The following is a 24,797-nucleotide window of genomic DNA, read 5'->3' on the forward strand; positions in this document are numbered from 1 at the left end:
GTAAAACTATGTTAGTAGAATGATTATGAGGCCTACTTGGATTCTTGAGCTAAAGAAAGATATATACTCTTTACTTACCTGCGTAGTGTCAAAAGTTTTAATTTCTTTTTGTAAGATGTATTTACCTCCATGGATAAAAGTTTCTATTAAACTTCAAAGGAATCAAAGAATTATAGATGGTATAGTTTTTAGAGGTTCTCACCTGAGTAAAGAAGGGTAGAAATGTGATATGCAAGAAAGCCAATGTAATGGTTGCTTGAAAAATGGCTTTAAGGAATCTGGGCCAGAATCGTCCATGCCATGCTGAAAAGTCCTAGGGAAATAAAAATCATTATTTCAGAATATACAGGGAACATTAACTATGAAGACCATCAAAACTTATTTTTCCTTAGTATTCGAAGTTAATGATTTTACACAAAACAATATTGTGCTAGAATGGACAATGCACCCACTTCATCCACTTGGTATTTACAATTTAATAGGTGATTCAGAGGCCTCTCTGCAACAACCCTTACACTTGAGAAGGTATGACAATACCATTATCATTTAATTTTAAAAATTCCCATTATAAAATTTGTCAAAAATAAATGTATGAAGAATAGTAAAATGAATACCACGTCTCCCTCCCTCAACCTGAATCCAATAAATGTCAATATTTTGTCATTTTTCCTTCGTTAATGCAAAAATGTTTAGCATAAAGGTACCTCTTTTTACTCTTTAAAATGATTTATAAATACTAAACAATTAATGAGAATGTACAATTAATTTTGTATGCCCCTAAGGGCCTACAGAAGGTGGGTAAAGAAGAATTTAACTGTAAAATATACAACTGTGATTTCAAAATTAGAACAGTTTGGCCAGAATATCTGGTCTACAACTATCTTTGGAGAAGTAACTATAACGTTTTTCTACGTTGGCCCAAATTCAACAGTAAATCTTGAGGTAATAAGAAAGGACTTGTTACATAAAATCTTTAGTAGATACCTTGGCTAATAAAATTTTTATAATAACAGAAGACTATATTTGCCTACATGGAGTTAAGAGTCACAACTGGGAACACTTTAGAAATAGAATTGTTTGAAGTGGTGCTATCTCTCTTCATCTGAAGTACAGTAGCAATAGCATCTTTTAAATAATAGGTGGAATGCAATTTGACTCTGAAAACCCACCCCACTCTTTTCATCCTACAGCCTGCTTCTTGTATCCTCACATTTCCAAATTTGACCTGTCTCTCCACTGTTTGTCAAGCCAAGTAGAACACCTTCTAATTAAATACATGTTGATATTTTTAGAATTTTAATAGATCATCTCCTCTTTGAAAGCCATTTCCTCACTAAATTTCAGAGAGAACAAAATTCCATAAATAGGCTCCAAAGTGAGGCTGTCCTATTTCCATCCCATACCTTCCACTGTGTGAACTAGAGAAGCAGGCATGAGCTAGGTCAGGACACCAAGACATACTTTTCTAAGGAGTCTGGACTTTGTATTAGCAATGAGGAATCACTGAAGAGTTTATAGCATAGGAGTTTTCTCAGCTATTTTACATTTTAGGAAACTCACTTGTGCACTAGTGAGAGAGATGATTGGAGATTAGGGCTGGAGGAAGGGAGATAATGAAGATGATATTTCAGTAGACCAGGCAGAAGAAGACAAAGTCCTAAACCAAAGTAAGAAGCATAAGAGATCGTGTGTATGGGACAAATATAAAAAAAAATCAAGAGAATTAACAATATTCATCCTCTAATGATATGGGGTTGGAGGCAGCAAAAGGGAGGAGGTAGAAGCCAGAAGGGTTAAGATAAGAGGAGAAGTCTGGATGACTTGCAGGTGCTTTCCTTAGTTCTAGATATGCTGAGGGGGTTGCAGACTCCAGTAGGAATTTGGATTTACTGATCCAGCATATACCAGAGACATTTGGATTGATGATACTGATATGTAAGTCACTAGCATAATGGTGAAACCATGGAAATGGGTGAATTCACCCAAAGAAACAGTGTAAGATGAAAAGATGGACAATCATGGAACTCTGGAACACACAAACATTTAAAGGGTGAGGTGAGAAAAAGAAGCACTCAAATGAAGCAGAAGGAATCATCAGAGAAGTAGGCAAAGAGCCAGGAGAAGGTGATGTTAAGGTTAGAGAAATGGCCAATAGTGTCATAAGCTGCAGAGAGGGTAAGTGAATGGAGGGACAAAAATTGTAAAGTTAGCAATTGGGTGTGCATGGATGACCTAGCCCATGTTTGTTCAGTATGATGAGGGCAGCTGCAGTATATTGAGTAAATGGTAGGTGCAAAAGTGGAGACAATGAGCACAAACTCTGTTTTAGAAGGGAGGCACAATAATAAAGATGGAATATTTTTTAATACAAGAGAGTCTTGGGGAGAAGAACCAGAGACTAAGGCCATGGTGTAGGAGGTAAATGTCATCAAGAGCTCAGGTTAAAAGATTTGCTGTGGTTGGGAAAAAAGACTCACTGACCACAAGTCAAAGGATGTAAAGGTAAGTAAGAATCAAGATAATTATTAAGAATGCAGATGAGAAGTTAAAGTACATACATGAAGGTCTGGGTTTCTCAGAGAAGTAAAGGAGAAGGCCACCTTCTAGCAAATAGTGGGATGGGACAAGGTGGAGGGTTTGGCCAAAGTGAAGAAGGATGAAAGAGGGAGCTACCCAGAGACAGGACAAGGGGTAGGATTGTCAAAGGGTACAAAAGCACAGCTGAGTGATTTTTGCCAACAGTGTTCCAGAGGCTGAACAGAGAGGCCAAGAGAGTGAGGGTGCAGGAGAGGGACACGCACTAGCAAGGGAGCTAGGAAGAGGAAGGTGCTGGTATAATGTGAGAGGAGGTACAGTTAAGGAGTCTGGAAAAAAAAGGCTGTCTTAAAGAAAGTGACATATTTGGGGAAAAGGATGGGACAAGAGCTGGGCTTGATGAGAGAGAAGGAGGAACTAGAGGCTGTGGTATCATAGCCTCTGCCTACTTTTCCACCTACTTCTTTGAGCCCTTTGCATAAATCCCCATTTGTCCAGTTATCTGCAGGGGGTAGGAGGCACCTTATTTCTCCAAGAATGAATACCTTACCTAGAATGCCCTCTCTGCCATGTTCAACTGGCTCCATAGATGGCTCTACCTCAAAACCTTATCTGATAAGTCTTCCCTGACCACCCTGTCTAAAATATTTCCCTTCTCACCACTCCATCCCTCGCTATGCCCTTATTTGGCTTTGCTTCTTCTTAGGACTTAACTCTACCTCTGATCCTTTTACATTCACTTTTTGCTGCCTGCCCCATACCCAAGGGGAGGGTCATGGAAGATCATAAATGCACCTGCCTGGGTATGTGCAGGACCTCTGGAGCCAGATAGCCTGGGTGTGTATCTTGGGTGGGCTCTTAATTAGATGTGTAATGTTGTTTGGCAATTAATTTTGCTTCAGTTTTCTCATTTGTAAGATGGGGATAATAGTAATCTCCTCACAAGGTCAGTGTGATGATTGAGATAATGCATAAAAGCCTTTAGCAAAGTGCCTTGTACATAATAAGGGCTCAACAACTGTAAGGTAGTATCAGCATGATAACAACAGTTGCAAATACTTCTTAAGAAGGTCTACAACAACCTCAGAACTGACATGGAATTCCTAATAGTCTAAACAGTCGTCTAGGTACAGTTTTATTCTCAAGATTAGAAAAAATAATGGAGGATCTAATAATAATGGAACTGTTATTTGGTGCCAAAATTTCTTAAACTACAAACCATTGGCAATGCAATACTTCCCAGAACATTTCTGCCAGTCCCTAAACTCTTTTCCTCCACTGAGAGTTGTACTGGTAATAGTAAGGTTATTTGGCAATAATGAAATATTATGGCAGATGTTTATGGTCTAAGAGGGGGTGGGATCTGTATGAGCATTTAATTCCACAGCAAGATCCCAAATTAGTTTAATTATTATGGAGAGTATAACAGGGTGAAAATTGGCCTACAAGCCTCCATGGGAGAATGAAATGATGATCTAGCTACTAGATAACCTCTAATGATGTTTTGGTATACAGTTAAAAGAGAGGATGCTCTAAATAATTCATAGTGGATAGTAAAATACAATCATATGAGCCACAGAATTATATTTTCCACAAGACATAAAAAAATTTTGATATAGCAAATGTGAATACTCCTTTAAAAATAAGTAATTGTCCATAGGTTGAAGCAGAATACATTTCTTCACATTTCCAAATTAGCAGCCTATAAAAACAGCTTTGCTTAAAGGGAAAAATAGAAATTTGGGGAAACTCCTTGACTTTGCCTTTCCTCCAACATCATGCCCCTTCTCTATTACTAACATCATACTGGCTCTGGGATGATCACACCACCCAACTTGAGCACACTATCCCAGATTCTGTCTCTTCTGGGTCCCTGATCTACAATTATGTTGCCTTCCTTCCTTTTTTCATTATCAAAACTGATTGACTCCTTGAGCTTAATGTAGCCAGCTGCTGCTAGAATGAAATAAATTCAGTGTACGTCAAAAGTGAGATAAACTGATATGCTAAAAAGAGTTAGCTGGGTTTTATGCTTCTCTTGTGCCACCCTGCTTTTGGCTGCCCTCCCAGAAGAACTGTGTCTCATAATATGATGCTAATGGAATAAATCTCCAGGATGGAATAGAGGTAGCCCAAGGATGTAAGTTCCACAGGGGCAGAGGTGTCAGGTCAGATGTCTTATATCATCTGTGGCTACCATGGTGCTGAACCCATTGGAGGTACGCAATAAATAAAAATAACAAGAGAAGACCATAACTTCAGAAGAAGTAGAATTAGCTTGAAACTGAACTACTGAGACAACACTGGAATACTTGAGATAACTGAGGACATATGAGCCTTTCTGATGCCCCTAAAATCATAGCCAACTAACCACGAATATGCAGAGATAACCAAATTCAATCTACTTCACCATTTTAAACATAATTCTAAGTCACTGCTTTTCTTTCATAAAGCAGTGTTACCCCTGGGACTATAAGTTGTTGCCTCAATGTCATTAAGTTTAAGACACAAGGTAAGATACTTGGAGTACAGTACGGTTCCCTGCAATTCTCCTGCCCCTGGCTTGTGTTTCTCATGATGAAAATAACTCTTTGAGGTTAGAAAATGATGATTTGAAGTTAGAAAATGAATGGCGCAATGCTTGGCCTATAGAAAGTACACTGTAAATACTGGTTTAAAAAAAAAAGAGTGAATAAATAGAAGGTATTGTCAGACCCTGCTTAGTAGAAAGGAGGATGAATATTGGGGGCATCTGTGAAGTCAGTCTAGGGTGGTACACAGCCAAGGTGCAGATTGAGAACAGGACATATGGTGAAGAGACTGAACCAGACTTGACCCAGAGTACAGGGCAGGAAACAGCTAGTCAGAGATTCAGGACACTGGTCTTCTCCAAAATTAACGACTAGCCGTTTACCAATGTTTTACCTTATTAAGACCACACATAAAGGTGTTTGATTTTAGTTCTTTCTTTTGATAGAGATTTCCCTCAAAAATAATGTTTAGAGGGAAGAGTACAAAGGGAGTCATTTAATCTAAGCAAAATGGCTAAGAGAACTACATCTGTTTTCTGGATCATTTTGCATTCTGCCAGACACCTTTTTTTTTTTTTTTTGCATTTTACATACTTTTATTTCTATTTCCATCTAATCTATATTCATTTTTTAACAGCTTTATTGAGATATACAATTCACATACCACAAAATTTACTCATTTTAAGTACACAACTAAATGATTTCTACTATATTCACAGAGCTGTGCAACTTTCACCACTATCTAATTTTATAACATTTTAATTAGGCTCAGAAGAAACCCTGTACCCATTAGCAGGTACTATCCATTCTCCCCTCCTCTCAGCCTCTGACAACCACTAATCTACTCTCTGTCTCTGTGGATTTGCTTATTCTGGAAGTTTCTATTAAACTGAGTCACACAATATGTGCTCTCACATGTCTGGCTTTCTTCACTTAGCATGCAGGTTTTGAAGTTCATCCCTGTTGCAGCATCTGTCAGTACTCCACTTCTTTTAATGGTTGAATAATATTCTACTGTATGTATATGCCACATATTGTTTTCTATTCACCAGCTGATGGACATTTGGATTCTTCCCACTTTGTGCTATTATGAAAAATGCTGCTATGAACACCTGTGTACAAATCTTTACATGGACATATATTTACATTTCTTTTGTGTGCATACCTAGGAGTAAAATTACTACATCATAGGACCATATGCTCAACATTTTACATGAGCATCCCTATGCTTAACATTTTGAGGAACTACCTGTTTCGAGTGTGCCAGACATTCTTGAAGTATGAAAAACAAAATTTTAGTCCAACACATTGTTTTGTGAGGGACAGTGAAATAATTTCATATAATTAAAGAAATAAAAAAGCTAAGACAATAACTTTAAAACACCTAGTACTTGTTTGAAACTGAACTACAGACAAAGCACTGAAATACCTTAGAGTTTAGTGATTCAAAAGCCATGAGAATGATAACAAGTGAACCCCAAAGATAGGTCTGCTGTTCCTTGGCTTAGTGATCAACATTCTGGCCTATTGCTGATGACTCCAACCTTTGCCTGGTATGTTGGTACTTGTACTGAAATTCATTCTTCCATGTTATTAAATGATGTAACATTGGGGACAATCAACTTACAAAAAATTTCCATTTTTAGTTTTTATATAACTCATCAAAATATTCTGGAGATATAACATTCAATTTTAACATTAAAATTTTTTTCAAGACGAGGGGAAGATGGCGGAAGAGTAAAACGCGGCAATCACCTTCCTCCCCACAGATACACCAGAAATACATCTACACGTGGAACAACTCCTACAGAACACCTACTGAACGCTGGCAGAAGACCTCAGACCTCCCAAAAGGCAAGAAAGTCCCCACGTACCTGGGTAGGGCAAAAGAAAAAAGAATAAACAGAGACAAAAGGATAGGGACGGGACCTGCACCAGTGGGAGGGAGCCGTGAAGGAGGAAAGGTTTCCACACACTAGGAAGCCCCTTCGTGGGCGGAGACTGCGGGTGGCGGAGGGGGAAAGAGGAGAGCACAGCAACAGGGGTGCGGAGGGCAAAGCAGAGAGATTCCCGCACAGAGGATCGGTGCCGACCAGCACTCACCAGCCCAAGAGGCTTGTCTGCTCACCCGCCGGGGCGGGCGGGGCTGGGAGCTGAGGCTCAGGCTTCTGTCGGAGCGCAGGGAGAGGACTGGCGGCGTGAACACAGCCTGAAGGGGTTAGTGCACCACAGCTAGCCGGGAAGGAGTCTGGGGAAAAGTCTGGAGCGGCCGAAGAGGCAAGAGACATTTTCTTCCCTCTTTATTTCCTGGTGCGCGAGGAGAGGGGGTTAAGAGCGCTGCTTAAAGGTGCTCCAGAGACAGGCGCGACCTGCGGCTAAAAGCGCGGACCCCAGAGACGGGCATGAGACGCTAAGGCTGCCACTGCTGCCACCAAGAAGCCTGTGTGCGAGCACAGGTCGCTCTCCACACCCGCCTTCCGGGGAGCCTGTGCAGCCCGCCACTGCCGGGGTCCCGTGATCCGGGGACAACTTCTGCGGGAGAACGCACGGCGCGCCTCAGGCTGGTGCAATGTCACGCCGGCCTCTGCCGCCGCAGTCACGCCCCGCATCCGTGCCCCTCCCTCCCCCCGGCCTGAGTGAACCGGAGCCCTCAAATCAGCGGCTCCTTTAACCCCGTCCTGTCTGAGTGAAGAACCGACGCCTTCCGGCGACCTACACACAGAGGCAGGGCCAAATCCAAAGCCGAGCCCCGGGAGCTGTGCGAACAAAGAAGAGAAAGGGAAATTTCTCCCAGCAGCCTCAGAAGCAGCGGATTAAAGCTCCACAATCAACTTGAAGTACTCTGTATCTGTGGAATACATGCATAGACAATGAATCATCCCAAGTTGAGGAGGTGGACTTTGAGAGCAAGATTTATTATTTTTTCCCCTTTTCCTCTTTTTGTGAGTGTGTATGTGTATGCTTCTGTGTGAGATTTTGTCTGTAAAGCTTTGCTTCCAGCATTTGTCTTAGGGTTCTATCCGTCCGTTTTTGTTTTTTGTTTTTTTTTTCTTAATAATTATTTTTTATTTTAATAACTTTATTTTATTTTATCTTACTTTATTTTATTTTATCTTCTTTCTTTCTTTCTTTCTTTCCTTCCTTCCTTCCCTCCTTCCTCCCTCCCTCCCTCCCTCACTCCCTCCTTTCTTCCTTCCTTCCTTCCTTTCTTTTCTTCCTTCCTTCCTTCCTTCCTTTCTTTCTTTCTTTCTTTCCACTTTTTCTCCCTTTTATTCTGAGCCGTGTGGATGAAAGGCTCTTGGTTCTCTAGCCAGGAGTCAATGCTGTGCCTCTGAGGTGGGAGAGCCAACTTCAGGACACTGGTCCACAAGAAACCTCCCGACTCCACATAATATCAAATGGCGAAAATCTCCCAGAGATCTCCATCTCAATACCAGCACCCAGCTTCACTCAACGACCAGCAAGCTACAGTGCTGGACACCCTATGCCAAACAACTAGCAAGACAGGAATACAACCCCACCCATTAACAGAGAGACTGCCTAAAATCATAATAAGTCCACAGACACCCCAAAACACACCACCAGATGTGGACCTGCCCACCAGAAAGACAAGATCGAGCCTCATCAACCAGAACACAGGCACTAGTCCCCTCCACCAGGAAGCCTACACAACCCACTAAACCAACTTTAGCCACTGGGGACAGACACCAAAAACAATGGTAACTACGAACCTGCAGCCTGCAAAAAGGAGACACCAAACACAGTAAGATAAGCAAAATGAGAAGACAGAAAAACACAGAGCAGATGAAGGAGCAAGATAAAAACCCAACAGACCTAACGAATGAAGAGGAAATAGGCAGTCTACCTGAAAAAGAATTCAGAATAATGATAGTAAAGATGATCCAAAATCTTGGAAATAGAAAAAATGCAAGAAACATTTAACAAGGATCTAGAAGAACTAAAGATGAAACAAGCAATGATGAACAACACAATAAATGAAATTAAAAATACTCTAGATGGGATCAATAGCAGAATAACTGAGGCAGAAGAACGGATAAGTGACCTGGAAGATAAAATAGTGGAAATAACTACTGCAGAGCAGAATAAAGAAAAGAGAATGAAAAGAAGTGAGGACAGTCTTAGAGACCTCTGGGACATTAAATGCACCAACATTCGAATTATAGGGGTTCCAGAAGAGGAAGAGAAAAAGAAAGGGACTGAGAAAATATTTGAAGAGATTATAGTTGAAAACTTCCCTAATATGGGAAAGGAAATAGTTAATCAAGTCCAGGAAGCACAGAGAGTCCCATACAGAATAAATCCAAGGAGAAATACGCCAAGACACATATTAATCAAAGTGTCAAAAATTAAATACAAAGAAAATATATTAGAAGCAGCAAGGGAAAAACAACAAATAACACACAAGGGAATCCCCATAAGATTTACAGCTCATCTTTCAGGAGAAACTCTGCAAGCCAGAAGGGACTTGCAGGACTTATTTAAAGTGATGAAGGAGAAAAACCTGCAACCAAGATTACTCTAACCAGCAAGGATCTCATTCAGATTTGATGGAGAAATTAAAACGTTTACAGACAAGCAAAAGCTGAGAGAGTTCAGCACCACCAAACCAGCTTTACAACAAATGCTAAAGGAAGTTCTCTAGGCAAGAAACACAAGAGGAGGAAAAGACCTACAATAACGAACCCAAAACAATTAAGAAAATGGGAATAGGAACATACATATCGATAATTACCTTAAATGTAAATGGATTAAATGCTCCCACCAAAAGACATAGATTGGCTGAATGGATACAAAAACAAGACCCATATATATGCTGTCTACAAGAGACCCACTTCACACCTAGAGACACATACAGACTGAAACTAAGGGGATGGAAAAAGATATTCCATGCAAATGGAAACCAAAAGAAAGCTGGAGTAGCAATTCTCATATCAGACAAAATAGACTTTAAAATAAAGACTATTAGAAGAGACAATGAAGGACACTACATAATGGTCAAGGGATCGATCCAAGAAGAAGATATAACAATTGTAAATATTTATGCACCCAACATAGGAGCACCTCAATACATAAGGCAAATACTAACAGCCATAAAAGGGGAAATCGACAGAAACCCATTCATAGTAAGGGACTTTAACACCCCACTTTCACCAATGGACAGATCAAAATGAAAATAAATGAGGAAACACAAGCTTTAAATGACACATTAAACAAGATGGACTTAATTGATATTTATAGGACATTCCATCCAAAAACAACAGAATACACATTTTTCTCAAGTGCTCATGGAACATTCTCCAGGATAGATCATATCTTGGGTCACAAATCAAGCCTGGGTAAATTTAAGAAAATTGAAATTGTATCAAGTATCTTTTCCGACCACAATGCTATGAGACTAGATATCAATTACAGGAAAAAGATCTGTAAAAAATACAAACACACGGAGGCAAAACAATACACTACTTAATAATGAAGTGATCACTGCAGAAATCAAAGAGGAAATTAAAAAATACCTAGAAACAAATGACAATGGAGACATGGTGATGCAAAACCTATGGGATGCAGCAAAAGCAGTTCTAAGAGGGAAGTTTATAGCAATACAATCCTACCTCAAGAAACAAGAAACATCTCGAATAAACAACCTAACCTTGCACCTAAAGCAATTAGAGAAAGAAGAATTAAAAAAAACCCAAAGTTAGCAGAAGGAAAGAAATCATAAAAATCAGATCAGAAATAAATGAAAAAGAAATGAAGGAAACGATAGCAAAGATCAATAAAACTAGAAGCTGGTTCTTTGAGAAGATAAACAAAATTGACAAACCATTAGACAGACTCATCAAGAAAAAAAGGGAGAAGACTCAAATCAATAGAATTAGAAATGAAAAAGGAGAAGTAACAACTGACACTGCAGAAATACAAAAGATCATGAGAGATTACTACAAGCAACTCTATGCCAATAAAATGGACAACCTGGAAGAAATGGACCAATTCTTAGAAATGCACAACCTGCCAAGACTGAATCAGGAAGAAATAGAAAATATGAACAGACCAATCACATGCACTGAAATTGAAACTGTGATAAAAAATCTTCCAACAAACAAAAGCCCAGGACCAGATGGCCTCACAGGCGAATTCTATCAAACATTTAGAGAAGAGCTAACACCTATCCTTCTCAAACTCTTCCAAAATATAGCAGAGGGAGGAACACTCCCAAACTCATTGTACGAGGCCACCATCACCCTGATACCAAAACCAGACAAGGATGTCACAAAGAAAGAAAACTACAGGCCAATATCACTGATGAACATAGATGCAAAAATCCTTAACAAAATACGAGCAATCAGAATCCAAGAGCACATTAAAAGGATCATACACCATGATCAAGTGGGGTTTATTCCAGGAATGCAAGGATTCTTCAATATATGCAAATCGATCAACGTGATACACCATATTAACAAATTGAAGGAGAAAACCATATGATCATCTCAATAGATACAGAGAAAGCTTTTGAAAAAATTCAACACCCATTTATGATAAAAACCCTGCAGAAAGTAGGCAAAGAGGGAACTTTCCTCAACCTAATAAAGGCCATATATGATAAACCCACAGCCAACATTGTCCTTAATGGTGAAAAACTGAAAGCATTTCCACTAAGATCAGGAACAAGACAAGGTTGCCCACTCTCACCACTCTTATTCAACATAGTTTTGGAAGTTTTAGCCACAGCAATCAGAGAAGAAAAGGAAATAAAAGGAATCCAAATCAGCAAAGAAGAAGTAAAGCTGTCAGTGTTTGCAGATGACATGATACTATACATAGAGAAACCTAAAGATGCTACCAGAAAACTACTAGAGCTAATCAATGAATTTGGTAAAGTAGCAGGATACAATATTAATGCACAGAAATCTCTGGCATTCCTATACACTAATGATGAAAAATCTGAAAGTGAAATCAAGAAAACACTCCCATTTACCATTGCAACAAAAAGAATAAAATATCTAGGAATAAACCTACCTAAGGAGACAAAAGACCTGTATGCAGAAAATTATAAGACACTGATGAAAGAAATTAAAGAGGATACAAATAGATGGAGAGATATACCATGTTCTTGTTTTGGAAGAATCAACATTGTGAAAATGACTCTACTACCCAAAGCAATCTACAGATTCAATGCAATCCCTATCAAACTACCACTGGCATTTTTCACAGAACTAGAACAAAAAATTTCACAATTTGTATGGAAACACAAAAGACCCTGAATAGCCAAAACAATCTTGAGAACGAGCTGGAGGAATCAGGCTCCCTGACTTCAGACTATACTACAAAGCTACAGTAATCAAGACAGTATGGTACTGGCACAAAAACAGAAAGATAGATCAATAGAACAGGATAGAAAGCCCAGAGATAAACCCACGCACATATGGTCACCTTATCTTTGATAAAGGAGGCAAGAATGTACACTGGAGAAAGGACAGCCTCTTCAATAAGTGGTGCTGGGAAAACTGGACAGGGACATGTAAAAGTATGAGATTAGATCACTCCCTAACACCATACACAATAATAAGCTCAAAATGGATTAAAGACCTAAATGTAAGGCCAGACACTATCAAACTCTTAGAGGAAAACATAGGCAGAACACTCTATGACATAAATCACAGCAAGATCCTTTTTGACCCACCTCCTAGGGAAACGGAAATAAAAACAAAAATAAACAAATGGGACCTAATGAAACTTCAAAGCTTTTGCACAGCAAAGGAAACCATAAACAAGATCAAAAGACAACCCTCAGAATGGGAGAAAATATTTGCAAATGAAGCAGCTGACAAAGGATTAATCTCCAAAATTTATAAGCAGCTCAGGCAGCTCAATAACAAAAAAACAAACAACCCAATCCAAAAATGGGCAGAAGACCTAAATAGACATTTCTCCAGAGAAGATACACAGATTGCCAACAAACACATGAAATAATGCTCAACATCATTAATCATTAGAGAAATGCAAATCAAAACTACAATGAGATATCATCTCACACCAGTCAGCATGGCCATCATCAAGAAATCTAGAAACAATAAATGCTGGAGAGGGTGTGGAGAAAAGGGAACACTCTTGCACTGCTGGTGGGAATGTGAATTGGTACAGCCACTGTGGAGAACAGTATGGAGGTTCCTTAAAAAACTACAAATAGAACTACCATATGACCCAGCAATCCCAATACTGGGCATATACCCTGAGAAAACCATAATTCAAAAAGAGTCATGTACCAAAAAGTTCATTGCAGCTCTATTTACAATAGCCAGGAGATGGAAACAACCTAAGTGTCCATCATCGGATTAATGGATAAAGAAGATGTGGCACATATATACAATGGAATATTACTCAGCCATAAAAAGAAACGAAATTGAGCTCTTTGTAATGAGGTAGAGGGACCTAGAGTCTGTCATACAGACTGAAGTAAGTCAGAAAGAGAAAGACAAATGCCGTATGCTAACACATATATATGGAATTTAAGAAAAAAAATGTCATGAAGTACCTAGGGGTAAGACAGGAATAAAGACAGAGACCTAGTAGAGAATGGACTTGAGGATATGGGGAGGGGGAAGGGTAAGCTGTGACAAAGCAAGAGATTGTTACGGACATATATACACTACCAAAGTTAAAATAGATAGATAGTGGGAAGCAGCCGCTTAGCACAGGGAGATCACCTTGGTGCTTTGTGATCACCTAGAGGAGTGGGATAGGGAGGGTGGGAGGGAGGGAGACGTGAGAAGGAAGAGATATGGGAGCATATGTATATGTATAACTGATTCACTTTGTTATAAAGCAGAAACTAACACACCATTGTAAAGCAATTATACTCCAATAAAGATGTAAGGAAAAAAAAATTTTTTTTCAGACTTTCCTAAATTACTTGGGGGTGAATATTTCATCTTCTTCACTGCTGTATCCCTTGTGTTTAATCCTGGTGCTTAGTCATAGGGCCTAGGGAGGCAACAACATTTCTCGAATTGAAACTAAATTGCATTTACCTAAAATTCTAAAAATTAATTTTAATTTTCTATATACAAACTAAAACTAACATTCTACACAAGCAAAATGCAATACATGAAATCACTGTGTGGGTATGTGTGTGCACGTGTATTAAGTACACTTCTGAAAGTGCAGCTTAACTGCCTTTACAGAAGAAGATAAGTATAACTACACGTGATAAGCATTTTGGAAAATACATGGTGAAATTTTTCTGTTTCAGCAGGTTTCTTTCCCTGGAGGACAAACCTAAAGTACTCCTTTTACAACATTCTAAGAGAAATCTGCAAAGGAGAGTTAAAAAAGAACACACATTTTTGCAAACAGGTTTCATTCTTTCTGAAAAGATTTAAAGATCGTATTTCTGCCCTGGGATTTAGTAGTCCTATGCTAAGCTCAGGAAGGAAAATACAGTCAGTTTATCTGTCAGAACTACTTGGAATAAAGGCAGTCACCTTCAAAAAAGGTATATCACATAGAGTAACAAATGTCAGGCATAGTTTATAAAAATTCAATGCTGATTGCTACTTTTCACCAATTCCTCAAAGCATATAGTTTAATTTTTAAATGTGAGACAGAGATACAATTTTTTTCTAAAATACTAATAATATGACAACTTCATACCCTAGCTGTGAAAAGAAGCTAATAAGTAAGTCAATAGGGTTCTTGCAACATACACACACTTTTTTTTCTTATTTGGTGAGGAACATGCTGCCCTGTAGATTTTCTTTGTCAATACAAAGCAAAATATATTTTAAAGATTAGATTTACACTTTAGGAAAGCAATAATAAATTTTGTATCAACATGAATGGATACAATCTGTGAAAATTTTTATGATCTGAGAAATAATAAAAAATTTAAAGTATGTATAGAGTTTTGTTCATGCTTCAAAGCAATACCACTATCTATGTTTTATATTAAGAAAACCAGAGGCAGTGCTTGGTATAAAATGTTCTTCAATCCTGGTTGAAATTAGCAATTTAAATTTGTTGAATGAGGTTACAGTGCAATATCTAATGCACCAATCACAGAGATTTGAATACTTGCATAGTTGTTTTAAAATGTATCAAAAGCCACAGGTTAACAATAATGAATGTGTGTTATATTATTACTATTAAAATATGCAATCTTTGATGATAATTTATTTGTTTTACAAATGCATTGTGGGGTTAAAATTTTTCTATTCATCTGTGACAGACCATGAAATTCAATATTGCTCACCATGACCAATCCATGAAATTTGTCAACTTTGTTCCTGATTTTCACAGGGTCTTCCCCTTAGATGAAATGACCCATTGAACTAAGAGCATAGTAATTTTTTCATCTATGGTAAATCAGTTTAGTTTATTAGAATTTATTATAGGCTTCAGACCTTGAGCTTTTTATGATTATGCACCATTATGTACATAATTCCAAATTTATGGCAATTTATCTCACTATTTCTTTCCCTTTCTGAAAGAATTCTCCATTTCTAAAATGAGTTCTCAATGGTAACGTTGCCAGAAGAAGCAATCTGTAAACAATGGGTCTGTTGAAAGTCAAGGAGTGGGTGAAAATTATAGGGAAATTGAAATCAAACTTGTTAATTACTCTTAGAATTTCTAACACAAAAGTCTTAAAATTTACTGAAAATCAAGATTTATATATTGCCTTTACCAGCATAGTGCAGAAACAAATCCTTTACCTAATTTATCCTAAGAAATAGAAATATGTATAATTTTTACTATCCAAGAAACTAAGAATTTGCAATATCTAGTCTTTCAAGATAAAGTGACTATTTTGGAGAAGGGTTTAAACAAAATTGTATTAACGTTTTATTATAAGATTTACTCTAATCTCTTTTATAATATTACAAATTTGAATGAAATAAACCAGAAAAGTAGTTCAAATTTTTTAATTTCCCTAAATCTTATTTGTTTAGCTAAGTAAAATATTTCAACATTAAAAAATGTAATTACTTGTTCCTATTTCCACTGACTGCCATTACTAGCTCAGTCACTAAAGTCTAATACTAAAAATGCAAATCTATGGCAGAGTAACTGAAAGTATGGAACCATTAGGTCTCTTCCAGATTTGAGAATATTTTATTTTATTTATTTTTTTTGGCCGCACTGCACAGCATGTGGGATCTTAGTTCCCTGACCAGGGATCGAAAACACTGGCCCCTGCGGTGGAAGCATAGAGTCTTAACCGCTGGACCACCAGGGAAGTCCCTTGAGAATATTTTACAATCATCTAAAAATTTTTTTTATTAGAGAAAATCACTTTATATCAAATTAAAAATTTAAAAATATTTTTAAAAGACACACAAAGCCATTGGATATGATTTATTTTTTCACAGGGTAATCAAGCTATGACTGAAATAACCAATCCATTAATATTATTTGATCATTTAAACAACCAAATAGTGATGCTCGAGATGATCCTGCTTGTATTAGAGCCTTATCAACTGAATAGGATCGACGAATAGAGATATACCACATTTCTAAGACCAAATTACTCTGAGAATGAAGAAACCCCTGTTGGTTAGTGTTAGTTTTGTAAAATGGCTCACCTCATATCAGAAACGCACTTCAATAAATTTCAAAAAAATAAATAAATAAATACATTTCTACTTGTTACTTCACACAATTCAGTAAGTATCATGAAAATAACTGTTAAATCACATTATTTTATATATCATAATAGCTAAAAAGAAAATATATTTGATACTTACTGGTATAATTCAGTTAGTGGTGAAGTCAAAATGACTAATGTTGTGAAGAGATTATTACAATGGGTATGAATTTTTAAAATTTTATCATCTACACACTCATGAGGATTCAAAAGCTTCTGTACAGATGTGCAAACTGACCATAACATGTTCTCAGTGCATATTAAAATTGTTGTGACATCAAGTCTGTTGGAAAGAAAAAGTAGAAAATCATGTTAAAATCGTTTTTCTGCTTGGTATATACACTATCATCCATAGCTATTATATTAAGAATATGTAAGAATAGATATATTTGGTTAGCTATCAGAGCATCAGAGATCAAAAACAGATAGACAGCATCAAAGACAGCTTTTGAGTTTCCAAGTGTTAGCTGACCCATAATACCATTCATTATCTTTAGGGATAGTGAAGTCTATAGTAGTGAAGTGTTTCAGGAGTACTTCTTTTTTTTTTTTTAAATGTTTATTTTGCATTATCAAGATACTCTTCAAGAATCTCAAGATACTTTCCTTCAGCAAAAGTCAGCAATTAAATTCAGCAAAAGTCAGATTAAAAGAAAATTTGCTATTATCCATATATGCATGATAGGTAAAAATCTGATAGCAGGACAATTGTCCTCATCCAAGTACAAGGTGTCAAAAGAAAGTCACAAGATTGGGCAACATGTTCTCCCAGCAAGTGGGAGATGAGAAAAAATGACACCAGAAGTGCAAATGGAAAAGCTTATTGTTTCAGAAATTTCCAATATTAAATAAATTTGTAGCAAATATGCTATATTTTTCCTTATTCATAAACTCATTTTTTTGTTTCTATCTTTCTTGAGTTTTAACAGCACTCCAAAGATCTGCTTAAAGACTATTTTGGTATATGACTAAATTGTACAGAGCTCAGTTAATTTCCTCTTTTTTTTCTTTTAAATTCAGTGCTGAAGAAATAGAAGAAGAAAGTTTTGAAGTGATAAGAAACAAATAAGTTTAAGGATCTTTTAAAATGACATTTTGGCTTCAAATGTATTATATATAATACATGTATACATACATTAATAATATATAACATATTATATATAAATCATATATATGGTTTTGGTTATACAACAGTTGGAAGCTACTGGAATTCTAAAAGCATCAAGAATCACCCTTAGGAAGGTTTAATTATAGTTTGCATCCACTCACTCTAATTGCTAATTAAACAATTGCAAATCCAAGATATATATATATACACACAAACACACACATGCCTGCGAAATCTGATTTCCTCACTATCGATGCTTTAGAATTAACCATTCAAATAAAATTATTTATTTATTTTACATATTAAAAACTAGGAGAGATAATTCTAGCTTTGCGTGGCATTTTTATGTAACTACCCAGAAAATAGAAACCAAAAGTCTCTATAGTACAGTTAATCAATTAAATATACTACCTATTTCATGAGCTAATAGTAAATCTGATTTCATAAGCATCTCATAATGGCTTGCCACCTCACAGTCAAAAGTGATTTAAGCTACATCAGGAAAAGAATGAAGGTATTCTTTGCTCTCAAAAGGAATTTTCCGTCTATTCTTCAGAGTTCAATGTTTTTTAAAAAAAATGCTTGGTCAGTAATTCAAAACAGCCTGTTCAAAATACCATACTTATGGAACACTGTAGCAGGACCTAAATGCCCTTCAAATGCAGCATGCTTGATCAGAAAAATAATTCCTACTGGAAAAAAAAAAAAAGCCTCTGATGTCTTTCGGTTCCTCCTAACATATATCTGAAAAAAAAAATTTTTTATACCTAAAAGGCAGGTCTTAATCATATTAGCCAGAATGTTTGTAAAAACAAAAGCCTTCACTTTGTACAGACCATTGCTGTCATGTAAGCACATTTTTGTAATATTCATTGCCTAGATAACCCATAGAATTGGACTATAATTCAGTCTTTAATTTAAGACCCCGTGACTGCTGCTCCTCATTTTCTGTGATTTCACATTTTGTTGAACTGGCTTTTAGTAATACATAATGAAAAGAAAAGGAAAAAAATAAAGGAAAAGAGGAAAGAAGTAATTAGACTATATTAAGAGACAAATGATTAGACAAAAGAGTTTCCTTAATGAAGATTAACTACACAATTTAAAGTCATTAAAAAAAAAACAAAAAAACAAAAATCCCCTGGTTGCCTAGAATCTCAAAGTCAAATTACTTCATCACAGCACTGATGCTTTCTTCTCCATTTCAGGACCTTAATTTTCTCTCTTTATCTTATTTATTAACCTTTGGACATCTATGTCCTAGATTGTAATACATCTTGACTCACACTCTTTAGAAACAAGTGGGTTTTATATACAATTTTAAGAAGAAAAAAGAACAAAGTTATTTTGATTCAAGTTCCACATTTCTACTAAAGTATCTCGGGAAAATTGAATATGATTTCCTTTCAGATGTTAGAAATGTGTTAAATATACAAGGAGCTATGTCATGAGACACAGAATTATATTCTGCTTTATACAAATGAAGAAAAAGTTTTCTTAAAAAAACAATGGTTTTCACAACTTCAATTACCTTATCTGTGGAGTTCTCTTATAACTGGGATGGGCCCGAGCATATCTGGAGGCCAGGAGACCCAAAGATTTCTCCAGCACTTCTGCTAGAATCTCCTGGCCTAACTTAGGGGGCAGAATGGTCCAGAGATCGTGATGAAGCGCCCAGAAGAAATAATGCCACATCTGGAGCGAGAAGGAGCATCTTTCCCCCTAGCAAAACCACCACACGTTAAAAAAGATAATCACATCTTCCCAAATATCAGTTTGCTTCCTATGAACCTGATTAGTTCAGGCTGAAAGGAAATAGCTGGAGAGTTTGACACACTAGATGACCAAGAAAGATTTTTGACAACATGTAAAACATCCTTATTGACAAAGGAACATATGTTTTATTTCAATTATGAGACCAGACATTCTCATGCAAATCCAGACCACAAGCATTTAACCTAGCATAGCCTTGATTTACCTACTCCTGGTCTAGAGTTTAAAATTTACTTTAAAATAATTGTCTTTATAGCTGCTAACCAAAGTCATGCTAGTTGAAGATACTGGGCCAATTCTTCAAAAATTAAAATTTATTAATTTAAATTGTTTATGGATGTATATTTTTCTGGGATTATTAGCATCATTGAGATCATTTTATAAGTGTTTTAGATTTCACATTGCAATGAAATGACAGAAGCAAAAATAAACTTACATACTATATACTTATCAACATGCATGAAAACAAAGGGGGTGGGTAACTATCGAAGATTATATTAGGCTATTTCATCCATGGAGTTTTAACAATACTAGAAACAGTAAGATAGTCTGATTTTTGCAAGATTTTGTAAAGTCTAGGCATATGTTATCATCATTTTTTAGTATTTTTACAGTACTTTATACTTCCAAAGGGCCAGATTTTCATTCCTTTCTACCCCGCTACAGACCTCTTCTCTGTGACAATTTCCCTGACCACAGAGTGAGACCCAACAGCAGCCAAAGACAAGGAAAACAGGCAGAAATGAGAAGGTAGCCTCAAGTGAATTACAACCCTTAATTAGTTAACATGCTCTCAGGGAGGTATGCTATTAATTTCCTCATTTTCTTCAGACCAGAGTAAAAGATTATTTGAAATAGATTGTTTGAAGTTTGAAGAATGTGTTCTTCAAACACTATCCTGATTATATGTTACTGTATCAAAAGTTAAACGAGAAAAACTTCCAATTTATCTCTAAGTAATCCTCTTGGACTTAAAATTTCTGCTTCGCCCACTACTTATATCTCTCAAACAAATGTCATCTTTTTTTTAAGAATAGTTTTAGTTTTCATTCTTTTTTTATATAAATTTATTTTATTTTATTTATTTTTGGCTGCATTGGGTCTTTGTTGCTGCGCGCGGGCTTTCTTTAGTTGCAGGGAGCAGGGGCTACTCTTCATTGCGGTGCCCGGGCTTCTCATTGTGGTGGCTTCACTTGTTGCAGAGCATAGGCTCTAGGTGCATGGGCTTCAGTAGTTGTGGCTCGCGGGCTCTAGAGCACAGGCACAGTAGTTGTGGCGCACGGGCTTAGTTGCTCTGCAGCATGTGGGATCTTCCCGGACCAGGGCTCGAACCCATGTCCCTTGCACTGGCAGGCGGACTCTTAACCACTGTGCCACCAGGGAAGCCCGAACAAATGTCATCTTAAAAAAAAGTCTGCTGTTCTCCTATACCTAAAGTTGATCATATCTTATGTGGATACTCCTTACGTATCATTCTCCTGGTAATTTCTTTGATTAGTAAAATCTTTTATTGTTACTGTAATAATAACAATCTATAGTTATTATCTATTGACTTTCAAATGGAGTTTATAAATGAGTAGAATTATTCTCCTTGGGTGGGAAACTTGGATATCAAACTGTCAAAGACTCAAGTTCAAACTGGTGGGGACTTTGACCACTTCTGATTTCCTGACTAGATGTACATGAAAACTGTTTAAGAAAAAAAAAGAATTACAAAATTAATGCAGAAGTCGCAAAATTATAGTTTCTTATATTTTCTTTGTTGTGTGTTCTGTGATAAAGAATGATTTAAAAATTTCCTCAAGTAAGAAAGTAATTTTAATGCTTGATTTTCTTTATTACTTTCTGTGTTGTGTGTTAATTAAAGCAAAACCAACCCAACCCGTCATAACTGGCCTGAATGATTTACACTTTCTCCGTGGCAATGGTGAGTGCCTATAATAACATGGCCAACATGATTTCTCATATTTTTCAAAATATAAAAAACCAATTTCCTTAGTAGCCACCTTTTAGCAATAAATGAGAAAATAAAAATAACTTTAGGCACACAGATTTCTTCTCCTAAAGTAAAATATACTTATTTTTAAGACTTTTAAAAATATAAACTTCGGGCTTCCCTGGTGGCGCAGTGGTTGAGAGTCCGCCTGCCGATGCAGGGGACACAGGTTCGTGCCCCGGTGCAGGAGGATCCCACATGCCGCGGAGCTGCCGGGCCCGTGAGCCATGGCCGCTGAGCCTGCGCGTCCGGAGCCTGTGCTCCGCAACGGTAGAGGACACAACAGTGAGAGGCCCGCGTACCGCAAAAAATAACAATAATAAAATAAAAATAAATAAACAAAAATATAAACTTCATGTTTACTTAAAGACATTCCAAGCTGGTCATCTTTCTCACAATTTTCTTCAAAATGTGTATAAGTTCAATGTATGCAAGGGCTTTCATTAAACTAAATGTGATTCATTTATTTTTCTGAACTGTTTCCCTCTTTGTTGTCATTTCAAAAGTATTCTGCTAGTAAACATCTGTTATTTTTGTAGAGCCACTATAAGGTAAACAGATGTGAGCTTTTATTTAGATTATATATCAGGAAACAAGCAGCTGGGCTTTATTATATAAGCCACTCAATATTATCTTTGAACAGACAATTCTTTATTCTCTATTAGAAAACACAAGTTGCTAAAATTGAGCAGATGTCAACTATACTAAAAGCTTAATTTTAAACATGTAATTTGAACACCCACTGTGCCATCTGACCAGCACCTCATCAGAAAGATACTGAACTCTTTGGCTCTCTCAACCTGACAGTTTAGAAAATGGAAATGATGTATCTAGGGCTCACTTGATATCACAAAATGTGAGAAAATATTGCTCCATACCTTTATAAATTTTTTCACTATTTCTTTACTACTCTCTGCACATGGCGATAGGTTCCCCTGAGATCTCTATCCTACCCTTCTCCTCCAGTCAGGCAGATTTCATCTCCTCTCCTCTCAAAACAGCCCTGCCAAAAACATACTAGTCCTGTTTCACAAATCAATTGGAATAATAGGGGAGCGGAGGAGAGAGGGGTATAGTAAACGGGATAAAACCATGTCAGGGACTCCAGTTGTCAAAACAACTTAGCATTTGTGCTATTTTTAGAAGGTTCTTAGTTTTGGTGAATAGAAAAGCAGTATCACTTTATTTTTCTGAGCATAAATAACAACCACTAACTGCAATTAAGTTGTAACTATTGACCATGTAAGTAAGTGTATGGAAGCTACAGTACCACGTAATCACAGGGTAGCTATCTCGTTATTTCTGTCTTAGAAGCTAAACTCTTGTCATAAGATCTAAGAGCTGCATGTTATATGGTAATTTGTTTTTTTTTAATACTTGGTAACTTCAATAACAGGTTCTCAATGCATCTACTTATTATTTATACCGTACAACTCTTCTACTTCCCAGTTTGCATAAGAGGAAACATAATACCCCTATGTTGGACATATAGTGAGAGACCTGTTCTTCAATAGAAACATTATATAAAATTGCTCATTAGTACACTGACACATTGAAATAGTTTGAAACATGAGATGGATTCATTTTCAACCTCTCTGTTTACCTCAAGGCACATAAGGGAGCTGGGATGCTGCCAGGAGAGGGGAAGACCGATATTTTTATTCTTATCTCAGGATACCAGCTGCATCATACCACTTTCCCTTTTTCTTTCTGCTCACTGCTGTTTGAAGTATGTCAGGTTTGGAAAACCCTATATGGATGCTCTTGCAAAAAGAAAATGCATCTGGGAAGGGCCTCTAAAGGACACCCTTTCTAAGACCCATGAAATCGTCTTAGAAAACATGGAAAGCCCTTTTAAAAAGCTTCTAAGCTGCTCCTCTCTGTTGTGACAACATTTATTATGATAATAACTCAGGCATAAATGGAGCCACTGGAACCTTCAGTGTCAGGAAGGTGACAGGAGTGACTTCACTTAATAAAACTCCACTCCGTTTTTCTCAATACTCCATAGATATAACGTTTCACCCCACCCTGAAGTCAACTTCAAGGGATTTCAAGAGTTGTGGTTTATGTATAATCAATGGGATTCAGGGGAACAGAAACTAATGAAGCCTGATGATGAATAATTTTAATTGATCCTGGCTTGGGTTGCACTGGGAATCATTAGGCTTTAATTCAGTAGAAATTTGGGATTTCAAAACATGGGTTAAATGAAAATAGGTAAGCTATAAATGATCAGATGGGTCTTAAAGCACACTCATAAGAACATACAATAAGAAGGAAAAAATAAGTATAAAGAATAAAGCTGCTTAATAAAAAATATTTATCAAACACAGATGGAAATATATAACAAGAAAAAACTGCAAGGATACCTATAACTGGTCCCTTTGAAAACAATATAAGGTTGTAGTATTTTGGCATTGTTTCTCTTTGAGTTTTCATTGTACCCCATTATATTCCAGCTTATTATATAGCACTGAAACACTGCAGCTCAAATTAAGTTATTTTTACTTTTAAGCAGAAGGAGAGTTCTAATTATTTCAGGTTTTTAAAAACAGTGTTTTTCTAAGTATGAATTCAATATTTAAAAAACATTATCCTAACAGCCTTCGTGTGTCAGTACTGCCAAGCTCATGTTTCTAATTAGCCAGAAAGCAGGTAGGCAGTAAAACATATTTGTGTAAAAACGGAGGGACAGTAAACTTAACTTCACACCTCATAAAAAGCTTTGTAGTCATCCCAGTGGTGGCTCTCAGCATCCTGTAAAATGCTTGTAGCACAAACTCTGACGCAGTAGTCCGTAACCTGAAACTGTAGAGTGTTGATGAATTCCTGATATCGTTGGACAGGTACCAGGAATATGGGTCTGTTCAGAGGGAATGATCAAAGAGACAGAGATTTAAGGCCTGTGCAGTAGGAGGTAACAATCTCCAGTACTACAAATGGTTTTGATTATTAGATATCAATCATTCATTTCCTCCTAATGCTGAAGTCTGCATCCACATTCACTTTCCAAAAAGAAAAAAAAAAAAAAAAGCTGGTCTTTGTTTTGCAAGTCCTTTGAAAACATACATCTGCTGTTCCACAAATATGCACTTCAGCTTGAGACAAACTGCATTGTCAATACATCATTCAAAAATAAAAGTATTCTTTGTAAGCCTATTATTAGAGATCAGTGCATTATTTAGGCAT

At 36.8% G+C, this 24,797-nt stretch overlaps 1 protein-coding gene across 3 annotated transcripts in view; it reads right to left on the bottom strand.

Moving 5' to 3' along the window:
* KIAA0825 overlaps nt 1–24,797 on the bottom strand; it is a 407,300-nt gene that overhangs the window by 248,195 nt on the left and 134,308 nt on the right. For all 3 annotated transcript variants that reach the window (XM_081233566.1, XM_081233568.1, XM_081233567.1), the window contains exons 11-14: nt 24,321–24,471; nt 19,368–19,558; nt 16,829–17,011; nt 203–313 (exon numbers count right to left, since the gene is read on the bottom strand). In XM_081233566.1, coding sequence (XP_081089692.1) covers nt 203–313; nt 16,829–17,011; nt 19,368–19,558; nt 24,321–24,471 — 636 coding nt within the window. The remainder of the gene's footprint in view (nt 1–202; nt 314–16,828; nt 17,012–19,367; nt 19,559–24,320; nt 24,472–24,797) is intronic.

Source organism: Mesoplodon bidens, assembly GCF_964165515.1.
Source record: "Mesoplodon bidens genome assembly, chromosome: 4".
In the NCBI taxonomy this organism is placed as follows: domain Eukaryota; kingdom Metazoa; phylum Chordata; class Mammalia; order Artiodactyla; family Ziphiidae; genus Mesoplodon; species Mesoplodon bidens.